Consider the following 15100-nt stretch of genomic DNA (forward strand, 5'->3'; position numbering starts at 1 on the left):
GCTGCTGCATTTTTTGACAGGATGCAGGTTTCTGCAGCAATATCTGTGCAGTATTGGTCTGACCAGCTTGCCTGACCCCTTTAGACAAAAAGCAGTTTCACTGGTAATGATTTTCACGACCAAATATGCAACCCTGACACCCATGCGAGGCCAGGTGTTCTTGGTGGGGGTCACTTGAGACTTCTTGCCTCCAGGTCAAGTGTTGCAGGGTTCCTAGTGGTAGTGATGGGACTATGCCTGGGCTCCCTCTTTTGCACAGAAAGGTTGGACAGTCTGTACTCCTGATGCAGGGGATCAAAAAGCAACATGAAGTTAGCACACAGGTTTTTCATTTCTCATTTCAGAGAAACTTAGCTGGTCTTCCTTTTTGTTAAATGGATCATGGCAGGTGAATGGACCCTTGAGGTAAACTATTTTGCAAATGGACTTGCTTCAATTTCTTTTATTTCTTTCAGTTGACTATAAGCTATAGCCACCTTCCTTCATCTATTTTTTTTTCCATTAACTGCTAAGCATTTTCTTTTTTACAGATGGAGCATTTTTTTTCCAAGCTAGAGGCACCTGGCAGGAGTTGTAGCTACAAGCAGTTTGTATCCCACATCAGAGGAGGGTGCTGACTTTCAACGGTGCTGTCCCTCCATGTTGCTTTCGCACAGGCATGTTTGGGGCTCAATTCCTTGTGCCGTTTTAGAGATTAAGTGGGGTTCATTTGAAATTTGTGTGAAATATGCTTCACTCAGCACAGCTCCAGAATGGCATTTTTGGGAGATAAGTTGTCGTGATGTACTTCTTCCTCACCTCTCCTTAAATCACAAACCACTGAACTTAGTGTGCATGTGGTCAGCACAAGAATGTATTTTCCCATGTGCGTGTATTTACCATTTAGGCAACATTTAGTCAATATTCAGCACTCTCAAATCTTAAGATTTGGCCTTCGTGCTCATCATAGCTGTTCCCCAGTGGTTGCCCATACCGATAGGTTTCCACACTCTCAGTTGGTTCTGACTTTGTGGGAACTGGGTCATGCTGGTAGATCAATGCCGACTTTATCATCCCAAAGTCCTCCTGAATCTTCATCCCTGAATAGATAGCGCCTGAGACATTTTCTGCCACGTGGGTATAGCTCTGAAGGTTTTTCATATCGCAGAGGTCGTCACTGTATTTCAGTGTGGATGGCTTGTAGGCCTGGTAGGATACCTTGGTGGTGGTTGTGATGACAGTTTGCAATGGTGGGGCTATGGGAGAGGGGCTGAGACTGTACCTGCAGGGGTAGTCTGCACCATAGTAAGGGTGGTTAGTGCTTATTGTCGTCTGTCCATAGTCACTCCAGTCCCCACCGCCAGTTTTCCCCCAAGCTGTTTTCAGTCCGTAATGTCTGCCAGGGTTATCAAAGCTCTTATCATGGGTGGTCGCAGTGTTGTAGTGAGATCCACTCAAACTGAGGGGATCGGCATCGATAGCAGGACCTGTCAGATCTTTGTAAAATGCTGGGTAAGGGCTGGAGCTCATAAAGGTGGGAACTCCAAACTCATAGCTGCATGGCCTGGGCATGTAGATCCTTGGGTTGGGGCACTTTGGGTATGGCAATAGCTGGTCCTCTTGGAAAGTGGCTGAGTCATAAGATGCTTTGTAGAGGTCAGCATTTTGCAGTGAAGAGTTAGACTGGGCTGGAATTGAAAAATTGGTGTCTGTGATGATACCAACCCTTTCTGGACCATCCATGCAGAGCAGATTCTGTATGTTACTGGTGTAACCACCGCTGTCATGGTATCTTCCTACCTGACAAGGACAAGAAGATCTTTGAGATTTGGAAATTAATACTGCCTGCACACAGACATCTCAGCACTTGAGATGTTGCTTATTTCAGTCCCAGATGAACAGATGTAGCATAATGTAAAGCTTGTCTTTGCCCTGGGATCCCTAGTATGTGCTTATAGCACCTTTTTAATTGACTAAACAAAATTTTGACTTACCTCTGAGTTTAAAGGTCTCTTTTTCTGGGAATGGTGAGAAAAGGACATTTGTTTCTTAATTGCACTTCGTCTTGCCTCTGCCTCCAATTTGCTCTCTGGCCTGGGGTGGTCATGGACTCCTTTAGCCTAAATTAGGTTTAGGAGAGAATTAGATGTGAACTAGAATGGGGTAAGAAAAGAGAAAATGTAATAAGGAGAATGAGAGGTTGCAATGGCATGGTCTGTGGTTTGGCACATGAGAATGGGGAGGAGAAACTAAACAACAAGGAGGGGTTAAATATAAAATAAATAAATTAATCATGATTTGCGTGTAGATAGAAAGAAAAAGTGAGGGAGAAGTCAGTGAGGACTACAGAGCTGATGAAGGAGCAAAGGTGCTGCCTATGTTTGTGACATTCAGGAATAGCTGATTAGAACCAAGGGAAAAGAAAGATTATAAAGTTAGTTTGTTTGGTTTTCTGCAGTCCAGGATCTCAGTTCTGCTTTATAACAGCCACCACTAAAGCTCCTTAAAGCCTATTTATACTGTTTAATGCCACCAGATGACAAATATTCTCTACTCTAAAAACGGTAAGCGCCTTGATTAGGACCAAAAAGTAAACCCTGGAAAGCCATCCAGAAATGCTCTGCTATTGAAACATCTCTGGATACATAGATATACGTATCCAAAGCTATGCTGATTTATGATGGAACAATATATTCTGTATGTCCTTACCCATAATATTCCCCTAAATGAACCTGCATATAGTCCCTAACATGAAGTAGGAAACTTAAAATTGCTTTTAAAACAGTGTCCTTTCTCAAATAGAAATTAACTTCTAAGGGAGGATTTATCATCTATTTTCATGGTAAAAATCTTCAGTTTTTGCATGTGTGTAACAGAGTATCTGAATAGTAATAATAATAATACAGGTGAGAATTTGGGTATATGGCCAGTTTGCTTCCATTTACTGACTAGAGAACAGACTTCACTGCAGTGTGGGTCAGGCAAAAAACCCAAAATCATCCAGTAGAGAATGTTATCTCATAGAACAGCAGCTTTTTGTGAAATTTTTGTCCTAATGTTGCTGAAAAAGAACAAATCAATATGAAATGTCAAAATATATCTTTCTATATTTCCTTTTTTTTTTCTGGCAAGCTTTTAAAATCCTCTTAAAATTCAAAGGTTATTTTCCCATGAAGTAGAATTTTCACTTTGCAACTTGGGCAATTTAAGTAAGGCTTTTCTTTCTTCATTTATTTACTTTAATAGGAAATAAATATTAGGTCCTTAGTTGAAATTCAGTTCTCAGATGCACCAGGGTGAAGGACAACCTTTTAATTCATATCTGTGTACTGTAAACATGAGATTTTTAGACATCTATAATTATGTTATGGTTAAATTTTGCATATAGCTAACTCTGAAGTGTTTAAAGAGACAGCTAAGTGTTATTGTTTTATTTGTTCTTGCCATGTCTGTACTACAGAGGAATTCGAACGTGGACCAGGAGTCCCACTGTGCTCACCATGCTCAGTGTTATTTACAAAGAGAAGAAAAAATTGGGAGGGAGAAAGAAATCTCTCTATCTATAAAGATGTCATTTATATAGAGAGATATACTGTTTATATATGTATGTGTGGATGTGTATGTGTGCTTTTTACCTGGAAAAATATTGCTTTGCCATCAAGCCTCCAGAAGTTAGTGACTGGGTAGCCACTGTGTCCTCGGCAAGGAATCAGCTCAAGGGCTGAGTTACAGTTTGGGCAGGCTTTCTCTGTGAACAGAGATAAAGAAACTACTGAAGACACTGGGTAAAGGCGAGGATGTAATCTGAGTGTAAACACCACTCAAGAGCAGCCTTCACTGAAATTCCGATTAAAATATGATATTCAAGGAAATGCAACATAGACTACCAAGCATAACTGAGTGGTTTGGACTAGCACTGTGTACTTGATATAAATGCAAGTGAGTGAAAGGACTGTAGATCCATTACCCCTGAAGTTATTGAAGATATTGATGAAATTCAGAACTAAATACAGGGTATCTCAAAAAGATGGACCCAATCCGAAATCACTGTATCTCTGCAAACAAAAACTGCCCATGAATACAGTAGGCGGAGGGATCATAGAGCATTTCTAAAAAGGTCACTAAAACTTGAAAACTGATTAAACTGTATGTAAATTTTTGTATGATTGTAACATGTTGGATCCATCTCTGAAATATCCTGTATATTCATCACACTCATTACCATGGGCAATCCCAGTTTAGGAACTGAGCCCAGCTGAAAGAAAAATGGCCCCCCCTTGGGTATTGCTGCCTCTCACTTTGCTGCTTCTGCCGAGCCTTGTCGCATATGGCTGGGCGAAGCTGCAGCCGGGCTCCGCCGGGCAGGGAGCAGCTCCTAGCGCACACCACCACCCCCAGGCAGGACTTCTTCAGGATCTGGCAGTTGTGGTTGTTGGTGTTGCGCATGGCCCAGCCACTGAGGTGTCTCTGCGCGTTCTTCTCGTCGCTGGAGTAGATGAACCTCACGTAGCCGTCGGGCCATTCCTGGAAGGTGTCGAAGTGCTTGGGCTCCTGTGGTGGGGCAAGCAGGGTTGAGAGAGCAAAGCAGTGAGGAAGAGAGCAAGAGAATATTAGCAGGGAATCGCAACTTGGTGGTTTTGGCCTGTTACAAAATACATAATTCAAGAAAAAGGGCTTTTTGTGTGGCTACCCAAACAGCAGAAAAAAATACCGAAAGAAAAACTTATTTAGAAATGCTGTATAAAAGGGGAAAGTCAGTCCAAGTTTCCATGTCTCAAAAGAAAGTCGGCATCCTTTCAATCTTAATCTATAATAACATGGTCTGTTGTCACAGATGCCTCTTTGCGTTGGGGTTACCCAGCTGTAAGATACCAGCCTCATTGCCAGAACTTAATGAATTTATTTACTTATAGAATAAACTTAATACCACCCATGCACCCAGACACATCAGAAGCTACCCTGCTCATGCATGCTATTAAGTTCTTCTTGTTCTGGGACTGTGCACCTGCAGGCTGGAAACTAGAAGTTTTGGCTAAAGAATAGTTTCTTAAAGTGCATCTAGTATGAATTGAATTAGGCTTCTGCCAAAAAAATAGAAATTTTAAAAACTGCCATTGCAAATACACTTCCATTATATGCACAGTGGTTCAGAGAAAGACCATTTCAATTTGAGGTTTCACTGGCTTTCTGAGGATCCTTACCAAATATAGTTATCAGAACAATAAAAGAAGGGCTAAGATTTTAAACTCTAAATATTTACAGTACAAGTAAAGAGTTCCTGCAACACTCATTTAGCACATAGAGATATATATATACACCACATGTGAGCAATATTAGTGAATGCGGGTAAACTACCACCATTTACAGCATTAACGCACTCCGTAATTGCATGGACCCTGTAAAATTAAACAATCTCTAAGATGAAAAAAGTTGTAAATTAACAATGTATTTGAAGCTCACAACTAGAAAAAGAAGTGGAATTCTCATTAACAACAAAATGTCACATCAACAAACCGCTTAAATATTTAGATAGCTTGATTTATAGTAGCAGAAAATAGTAAATCCAAGTGTCTTTTCAACGCTTCTTTAAATGGAGAATGAGAGAGAGGGAAACTGGCCAAACAGTAGAGCTGCAGACTGTTTTAGGAGTTCATATACAGCTAACCAAAGCTCTGTATCAAATCCATATTTTTATTGCAGGTAATGTGAGGACTACCGCAGCCCATCAAGAGCCATACAATTATATTTGAAAAGGTGCAGAAGCAAACCAGCCGTAAAAAGAAGCTCATGGGGCAGGTTATTTTCCCCTAGCACCCCATCCTCCTGACCCCGCATTACAGCCAGCTGCAGAGGTTCCACCGCACCCCCCACTCGGTACCTGCGGCAGTTTGGGGTCGTTGATGTCCCAGGTGAGCTTCATGCCGGGGAGCGGCGGCGGGCGGCGATTCCCGCTTTTTTATGCAGTCGGGGCGGCCCCGGAGAGAGGGTTCCCAGCCGGCCCTGCAGGCGGGGCAGCCGCCGCACCCCCCTCCCCGGCGGGCAGGGTCTGCTCCCCCTTCTGCCCTCCAAGCGGGCTCCGCTGCCCTTACCTGGGGGTGGGAGGCAGCCCAGAGGGTCTTGCTCGAATCTTCCCCTTACACGAGGGGACTGTGACCTCTACAAATTCGAGCAGGGTCTGAAAGACTGATCTGGCAGTACCCGGGCTCTGCCGCTCGCTCATGCGGGTGGAGAACTGGAGGGGAGCCCGTCCCCATGACCCTAATGTGTGGGGCTAAGCGCGGCTTAGAGCTAAGAGCTGCCTTCAGGTTGAGAAGCCCCTGGGTGGAATTGAAGGGACTGTACAAATAAATCGCTCCTTACATTCAGATGTAAATGAATTAAGTGTAGTTAAGCGTGTCGTCCCTGTACGCTCTGCTAAATAACACAAGGTTTTAAACACAAAACTAGAGTCAGTGTGATATTATTGATCAGCATGTATCAACTTACTGGAGAATTACAGGTAACCTTTTTGTTATCTCTTTCTTTTGGGAAGAAATAGCTGATGGGACACTTTTTCTTTCCCCCCCTCTTAAAAAGAAAAAAAAAAAAAACTTTTTTTTTAGGTCTCAGAAAGAAAAATGAAGCACACATCACATTATGGAGACCGAATCATTGAATGTCCAGGTCCCCTATAACCCTTTAAATAATACCAGCTGTTCTAAAGAATTTTTATTTTGTATTTGCTTCTAGTCTCCTGTAGAAATTTACTGAATTTTCCCCTCAGCAAAAGGACAGCTTGCTCGCTACCCTTAGCTTTACAAAATAAAATCCAGCCTGTAGTAGAAGAACGCCAACGGAAAACAGCCCCCCTGGGCTGCTGGGCTCCTCTTTTGCACCCCCCTGCTCGGACGGGGTGTGAAACGGCATCACCTGTGTGCAGACGGACCCTTCCCAGCCGCCGCCTGCCGCACAGGTGCGGCTTTTTAGTGCGGGTGCGAAAATCGGCGTTTTGTTGTTTTTTCTTCTAGCAGAGCTGGGTACAGTGTTAGGTTTGCTGGGGAGGGCGCTGGAAGTTGTGGGAAATGCTGGTGAGTGTCTTCTCTTCACCCTAAACCCGTGTGTATCCAGTAGTGGTTGTGTGAAGGTCGTGGGGAGGGGGTGAAGTAGCCTCAGCATCTTCCCCTCCCTTGCTCCCGGGTCGCCACGGAGCTGGAGTTCCCTCTCCCTCGCCGCTCCCGCGCCATGGCCCAGGTAAGCGCTGCTCCCTGCGGCGGGAACCGGCAGCCGGGCCGGGGGATGGATGGATGGAGGGGAGGACGGGTGGACACACAGCGTGGTTCTCCCCCTTCCCGGGGCTCTGCTACAGCTTCTCGTGGTCGCGGCTTCAGTAAACCTCACGTTTGGAAGTGTGTGTGGATTCTTAAACTTTTCATAGGAAATAAATAAAGAAAAACAGCCTTATGGGAAAGATAGGGTGAGTAAACGGTCTTTAGATTTGGGGCAAAAAAACCCGCGTGTTTTGTTTTTCCTTCTCCTTTCTCATGTATTTTTCTTTTTTTTTTTTTTTTTTTTAAAGGAAGAAAAAAGTGAAGAATGGAATAGAGAGGTGAATGGGAACATGACAGCCAGAGCAGAAGACTATGTAAATATATTTTAAATGTGTCCTTAGCTTTATTTTACAGATAGTTATATATGTATTTAAAGGTACATTTTTAAGTAGATAAAGGATGATCTAGAGTTTTTCGTAATTTAATGTAATGTGGGAAGTGCAGCAGGCTCCTTAATCTTTTCCTTAGTATGCAGGAAGAAATGATTGTGATAGCTGTGGGACATGGTAAGAATAGCAGACCGAGTGTACTAAAGGGAGTTGCTTATTTCCTTACTTGGTATCTTTTAAGATTACTCAGTTTTAAAGGTTCTGTCTCTTTTGGAGATTAACACTGGTGTTTCACCTTCAGATGTAACAGTAAAATGAAAGCAGAGAAACAGAGTGAAAACAAACAAAAAGCTTATAACTTTTAAAATAGCGTTGCAAATATTTTCTTATTATTAGTGCTACAACAATTCCAATGCTCACTTATTTTACTCATTAATTGTTTGCTTCCCCTTCCTCTGCAGCTTGAATCCCTGCTCATGGATGCTTTTAAGGGGAAGGGATTTCAGAAAATAAGTGAACTGCTTCAAGAGAGAGAAATAGAGCCTCCCCAGAAATACAGTGAATCTCTCTTCAGCCATCTGGACAAAGCACTGAGAAAGGTGAGTACCATAAATAATCTTAACCATCTTAATGCTCAGCTTTGTGAGTATCAGACTATTGAAGCACAGTGCTCTGTGTTCCTGTAGGAGCTCGACAAGAATGAATTCCAGAATGTTTCGCTGCTGCTGAAATGTATTCAGCTCTACTTTAAAAGTGATCTTCAAGAAGGCACAAGCTTATTTGTTGAGCAAGGACTGGTAGAAAAGATGAGTATAATACTGCATACAAGTTACTAACGTAATTTAAGGTTGCTTGCATCAGGAAAAGAATTCTGAGGAAGTGAGAACTAGAGGATGGCTTGTTGGCCATGCAGAAATGAAGTATTTTTTTAACATATTGGATGAGCTGAGTGGGGGAAAAAAAAAGGTTTACTTTCATTGCATTACTTTCAGTACAGCAGTTACCATCATGGCTTCAATTATTAGCATGGGTTTAGGGTTTTTTTTAAGCTGAAAGTGGAAGGAGAGAAAGGGTTTTGACAAGTTCTATTTGTGAAATGATACAAAATTTGTAAATGCATTATAAGTGCTCCAGCAAAATACAATTTTAGTGATGGAACTGATGAGCTGTTTGTCAGTTCATAATTTTTAAAAACAACATACTGTTTATGAATGTCCTTTTTCAGATATATGGTAAACCACATGAGTTTAAGTTGTAATTGCATTTTATCTTCTGGCACAATGTCAGAATACTGATTTCAGCCGGTAATCTTTATAGTAGCAGAAGTGCTTCTGTGCTGAAGATGAGTAATACTTAGATCTAGCAGAGCTAGGAGGAAACAATTAATGCTTGTTCTCTGTTAGCAGAGTTGTGCCAAGGAGTCCTCAGTCTGAAGTGTTGTAATCCTGCCTTGTAGTTGTGCTTTTCAGGGATATAATTGCTAAAAGTTCCTGTATGGAGAGATTATTAATGAAGTTTCACCAGTTTCAGCTCTATACTTCCAGTGAAGCGTAGAATTTCACTTAGTCATAGGTGTATAATGCTGTGAAATATGTTTAATAACATGAAGTATTTAAATAATGACTTTGAAAAAGCTTGATGAATTTTTAAAACATATTGATGTCCTCTAGAAACTTCCACAGGAGTCATGATGCCACTAGCACTGGGTATTGTGTCAAGGAGGTCCTGAGCACCAGGAGTAGGTGCTTTGAGATGAGAAAGGAGGATGTAAGGAGGCCTGGGATAAGTCCTATTGAATGGGTATGAGGGTGGAACTCTTCATGTCCTCCTAGCAAAGTCTGAAATCCTTAAAGCAATGTAACTTTTGACATAGTACATGAATCTGAAGTTCAAGGACAGCTCCCCCATCCCCCTGGTTTATGTGCGTAAGGTTTTCTGGTGATATACCTAGTTTAAGAATTATTAACTCTTCTTCCCAGATTTTAACTGATTCTTTTAACTTTTACCTGGTATCTTGGTTTGAAAGAGCAAGAGCATTTGTGACCGTCATTGACCCAGAAAATAATAAATTTTTGATGTCACTTCTTGAAGACTTCTTTGACTCTGCATTGGTATGTATGTACATTAAGAGGGCAGAAAGGTTGCCTTTGTTGGATAAGAAAGCCATTATTAACAAACAGTTTTCTGTTAAAAAATTAATAGTTACACAGACCTTGTGCTCTAGAACTGAGCCCGAGCTGCAGCTCAGGTGGTGGAGATGGGCAGTGCCCAGGAGCCTTCTCCGGGCTGGCATTAGGCTGAGATTGGATGCACCTGGGAGAAGCTGCCATGGGGCTGCAGTGTTTTCTAACATGAAGCAGAGTGTTTGTTTTCGTAGGAAAATGTACAAGGAGTTCTGATGCATTTTGTAAACAAAAGCTTTTGTGCTGAAACCCTTGTTGAAAAACAGAAGTTACTGCCACCACTGAGTTGCACCTGATGTGCAGATGGTTTTGCCAAGGTGGTCCTGGCAATTTGTTCATGTGATGATTGAAACAGCTGTTTTACTTTTAAGGAATAATCTGAGCCACTCACAATTTGAATTTAGATTTTGATTTTAAATATTCATAACTTTAAAGGTATTGGAAGCCTAGCAATGTAAATTTTCAGTAGGAAAAATGCTTTTAGCTGCTTTCTCCAAGCTGAAACTTTGTGCATCAGAATTTATTATTATTTTTTTTAAGATACTTGATTAAAGATATGTGAGCAAAATCAAATTTTCTTCTTGTCCTACTAACCGCATTGAAATGATATGAAATTATCTATGGAGTGTTTATTTGTCAAGATTTGATTTCTTTGTCTTCCTGGCCCATTTCTTCCTTCCCTCCACTTGTGTGTTTTTGGTTTGTGTTTTGTTTTTTTTTTTTTAATGTATTTCTTAAACACTCTCCAGATACCATGTGTTACAATATCTAGTACTGCAGCATGTAAACATAAAATGTATTTTTGCATAGGCCCATATATGTAATGAAAGTAACAAAGCAATGCCACAATGTGGGTTTTCCTGGGAACCTGAGGGCACTGCACTCTTGAGCACTGCTGAAATCCCCAGGGGGAGTGGGTGCTTCCCTCCCTTTACCCTTTCTGCATAATGCCAACCTGTGTGATTGGGGTGACCATACATGACATACTTGTATCAGGTGGCACTGCTTTTTCTGATGTGGGTACAATGATTTTTTTTTTTTTAATGCTATTTTAGCCCCTGAAAGGTGTGACAGTGGGGGCATAAACACCTCAGTATTTTGACTACTGCTGTTCTTGGGTTGTGATGTGTTAACGAAGGCTTCCTTTACTTTTTCCATCAGGTGATTTGCAAGTGCAGCAATGAAGGTCAGTATTTTTTTTTTTCTTCTATTCCTCAGTCTCCTGAATCTTAGTTTCAGCAGCACATTTCTTCTGCTTGAACAGAAATGCTTTCTCTTCTCCCCTTCATTCCCTGCCTTCTCCTCTTTTTGAAGTTTTCTTTAAATCTTCCTGCTAATTTCTGTTCAGTTAATGCTCACTAACACTTCAGAGCACAGACCCTTTTACTCTTTCTCTTTGCTTGCTAATTTTGAGTATGCTGAACAAAGATAATAATCTAGTTGTGATATCTTGTTTAAATGGTCAGCATCAAGTATTTCACTTGGTCGGACTACATGGTGCTTCTGAAAGGAACGTGAAGCCAGACAGTCTGCTCTTGCCCATCTATTCCTAGCAGTTTCAGATGTGATTCCCTTGCTGAAGGCAACCACCTCTGCAGAGCAGCATAGTAACTTCTTCAGCCCTCCTGACTAGGCAGAGGGATGTTTGTCCATCTTTCATTTCAGTGGCAAGATTTTGACTGTGGCTGCAGCAGCGTTTCCATTAGGGCAGGGGAGCAGGTGCTTGAAAGGAACAAATATCTGTGTGGTCAGACATCCAGGCTCACAAGTCATGTAAAAAAGGATTACACTGTGGGCTGGGTGACTGGAGCTTGTTTGTCCTTGTAGCTTATTCTAGTGAGAGCAGAGGGAGCACAAGCAATTTCAGGTTAATATGCTAGTGGTTTGCTCTGTCAGCTCTGTCAAAAGCTGTATATTACAGATTTATGTGTTGCGGTTAGCACCTACCTTCTCCTTTCTGTTCCTATTGAAATAGCTAGCCAGGTCAGCAGTTAAAATAATTGAAGCCTTTTTTTTACAGAGGAGTTACCAGTTCCCTTTGTTGGGAAGGGGATGGTTGGAAGCTTTGTTTTAAAATGAATCACCAGCTGGCATATTTTTACTCCTTCAACACCACAAATTGGAGTTGCTTCACCTGTCTTTTACACAGAGACCAGCTCATTACCAGGTGTAACCTTTCAAACAATTTTTTTCTAGGGAAGAAAGAACTGGTGAATTTATTTTTACCTGAACTAGGGAATCTAGTGACAGAAGCAGGTATTTGCTGCGCTCTGCGGCAGGAGGTAAGACTCCTACTAGGAGAAGAAAGTACAGATGCTTGTGCACACAAGTGTGTGTAATTAGATTAAAGATGTGAAAAACATTACTAAATCCTTTCCCTTCTTGTTCTGCCCCTTCTGTGTGGGGAGAAAGGCTTTGAGGACTCTCAACTCTATACTTGACAGCGTCTCACGGGAGGAGAGAAAGAAATTCCCTCTGTCTGAAGAGATGTGCTCACTCACGTAAGTGATTTTCCCCTCCAACTCCCGTAGCTAAATGCCATCTTCCCTGCAAAGAGAGTTTAAGTTATTTCTATTGTAATTTATTGCATTATGTTTTTTCAGGAAAGACCTTGCAAAAACTATACTGGAGGTTGGTGGTAAGTAGTATTTAGTGGTTATTCTTATGAAGCTGGGGTTCTCTGGCATTGCTTCCTCTGCTTATTTTAGATGAATCTAAATTATTTCCTTGTCAGGAGTTTATTTCTGGGGGAGGAAAATCAGATGGTACTTCAAGAAAATATTAATCAAAAATTGCTAGATGCAACAATGCATTAGTTCTTTCTTGTTAGTATTCATAATTTGTATTAACTAATAAGAAAAGCTAAACTGATGTGTATAGTAAAGGTAATTAGATCAGCTTTATGTACGTGTTTACAAAGTACACTAGCTGTTAGTCTTTAAAAAATAAATGTTAACTACTTTGCCACGATGTGGACAAACTTTGGTTGTGAGATTTATAGCTTTTTGAGCAAAATCTTTTTCGTTTTCTCCTAGCAATAACACTTTCTAGGGCATTGCCATGGTGCATGAAGGATAACTTAATCCTAGTGAGCTGGCGATAAGGCTTTGCTCTCATCCCCTCCCTTGTCCCCAGGAACATCTCCTGACACATGCATGTGTACCATGGTTAAGCGTGCTCCCCACCTCGACCTCACTGTGCCAGGGGTAGCTGAGGGTGGCTGGAGCTAACGCTTGGCCGTTACCTTCTGCTGTTGACCTAGGTGAAGCTGGTGCTACCTGATGAATATGGCTCTGTAGTGTATTTGTGCAAGAGTAGCAGGGCTATAACAGTCCGTTATGCTGGGGGTGGATATTTATCCTGTGCTTATGTTTACCACATAGATTATGACCTTCAGGTTGCCCTTTCAGAAGCACTTTGTAGGTTAATGACAAAAAAATGGAGGGATGACCTTGTTCACCACTGGTTTGAAGATAACTATCTTGCTGAAGCTTTCAAAGAGATCAAGGATAGAGAATTTGAGACGGTGAGGGTCCTTATTTTGAAAACAACATACTTGACAAGTCTGTATAGGGGCAAGTTTTGGTTGAGTTCAGTCAGAATGTCCTTGTAAGAAGTTCCTACTCCTTACAAAAAAAATCAGTTTCTACTGATTGTGTAAATACCTGAAGTTATTTAGCTAGTTGTGGGTAGGTTTTTTTGTGTGTGGTGTGTTGTGGGGTTTTTTTGTTTGGTTGGTTTTTTTTGGGGGGGCAGGCTGGTGTTTGTTTTTTTTTCTTAATCTGGTAAATTTAAAAATAGCGTATCATTAAAATAGCTCTAATTTCCAAGTTGTTTCACTTCTAAAACATTAATAAGTTCATGTTTGTGGTTTATGTTTGGAGGCTTGCTGGTCATAACTTGGGTTGAAACATTTGTAGCAACTTCACTGGTTTCTTCCCCCCCCCCGACCCCGTGGCTTTTGGCATCACACTGACAAGTCAAAAGCTTTTAACTGGAGTAGCCCAATAGAACAACTCTTTGCAAAGGAAATTTAGCCTGTTTTTTTAATAAGGTATCATTTGTCTTGAAGGACTGCAGAAAATTTCTTAACCAGCTAAATGAAAGGCTTGGGGATGACAGAAGGTAAGCTGTGAACCAACAGACTAAACTGGTGCAATCAGTACTGGAAGGGGTAAAAACTAGGATTATAAACTGACTTGGGTTATATTTTAAAAAGTTACATCACATGTGAATAATTAAGTTATTATGAAATATTTTATTCATTTTAATGGTGGTTATTTTGAAAGTGAAATCAAAGAATACAGTGCATCACTACTAAAATACTATATTCTCTAAGCTTCTCCAAGCTTAATTTACTTATAGGAATTTATTAATTCTTTTTTGAACAATAAGATTAGTAACAAATCTTAATGATTTTATCTTTCATAAAGTCAGACTCCAATGTTGAATATATAATGTGAAGTCTGCTTTTCTTCCAGAGTCTATTCATTTCCTTGTAGATCTGCTTTTGCTGACATGAAAGAGGTAATAGTCTTAATACTGTGACACCTTCCCCACAGTGTTACTGCTGTTAAAATGTGATTTTCTGTGGTGTATATATATATATATTTTTTTTTCCCCATTGTTTTTCAGTAAACAGCTTAATTTTCTAGGGTGTAGAGTGCAACCTATTCTAGTTGGAAATTTTGCTTGTGTGTCACATAGTTCCCAACTTACTGCTGCTGACTTTGCTTTTGTATCAGCCAAATGATAGAGGAAACGCTTCTCTTCCTGATGATGACAGAAGAGAGATCTCTCAAAGGAAACAGGAGGACAGGACAACTCTGATTCCTCCAGCAGAGCTGCTCCCAGACTATCAGAAAACAAGATTAGCCTGATGCCTGTGCAGGAGAGGTCATAGTCACAGTTACAGATCCTACAGTTTGTATGATGGGTCTTTAAGCAAACATAGTTGTTGGGCTGCTCCTGACAGTTGAATTGAGTCACAACCAAGTTGATGGAAGCTGGTTCCACTCCTTCTGCTTGTTTCAAGTGCTCAGAAACAAAGAAAACTTTCACAGGCTCTTCCCTGCCACAACATGCGAGCATTTGTGTATCACCTTTCTCTTGGTTGGCATAGAGGGATGTCTGGCTTCGTGGGTATGGTTGGGTGAGTGGTAGGCTGGGAACTCACAGCTTGATCCCAACTCTATTTCTGTAAGGTATGCATATGTGTACACACATATGTAGGGTAACTTTTTTCCAATTTCATCTTGTTAAGGAAAACTCAGAACGAGACAGCGATTGTGTGTTTTTGTGT

At 41.1% G+C, this 15100-nt stretch overlaps 2 protein-coding genes across 2 annotated transcripts in view; one reads left to right on the forward strand and one right to left on the reverse strand.

The window, feature by feature from the left end:
- Positions 1–897: 897 nt before the first annotated feature.
- On the reverse strand, positions 898–5899 carry GCM2 (glial cells missing transcription factor 2; the record flags this gene model as incomplete). The annotated part of the gene is made up of 5 exons (XM_082045000.1): positions 898–1779; positions 1974–2099; positions 3615–3727; positions 4278–4530; positions 5858–5899. The coding sequence occupies 5 exons, from the start codon at positions 5897–5899 to the stop codon at positions 898–900; spliced, it is 1416 nt and encodes a 471-aa protein (XP_081901126.1).
- A 1301-nt stretch (positions 5900–7200) lies between these two features.
- The window catches only part of SYCP2L (synaptonemal complex protein 2 like), a gene marked incomplete at both ends in the record, with an annotated part of 28862 nt that continues 20962 nt past the window's right edge, over positions 7201–15100 (forward strand). Inside the window, 11 exons of the mRNA XM_082044582.1 lie at positions 7201–7209; positions 8077–8214; positions 8302–8412; positions 9595–9726; positions 10960–10984; positions 11995–12080; positions 12211–12299; positions 12402–12436; positions 13182–13324; positions 13871–13923; positions 14280–14325. Coding sequence (XP_081900708.1) covers positions 7201–7209; positions 8077–8214; positions 8302–8412; positions 9595–9726; positions 10960–10984; positions 11995–12080; positions 12211–12299; positions 12402–12436; positions 13182–13324; positions 13871–13923; positions 14280–14325 — 867 coding nt within the window. The remainder of the gene's footprint in view (positions 7210–8076; positions 8215–8301; positions 8413–9594; positions 9727–10959; positions 10985–11994; positions 12081–12210; positions 12300–12401; positions 12437–13181; positions 13325–13870; positions 13924–14279; positions 14326–15100) is intronic.

Source organism: Streptopelia decaocto (assembly GCF_964273445.1).
Source record: "Streptopelia decaocto genome assembly, chromosome: 2".
Classification (NCBI taxonomy): Eukaryota; Metazoa; Chordata; class Aves; order Columbiformes; family Columbidae; genus Streptopelia; species Streptopelia decaocto.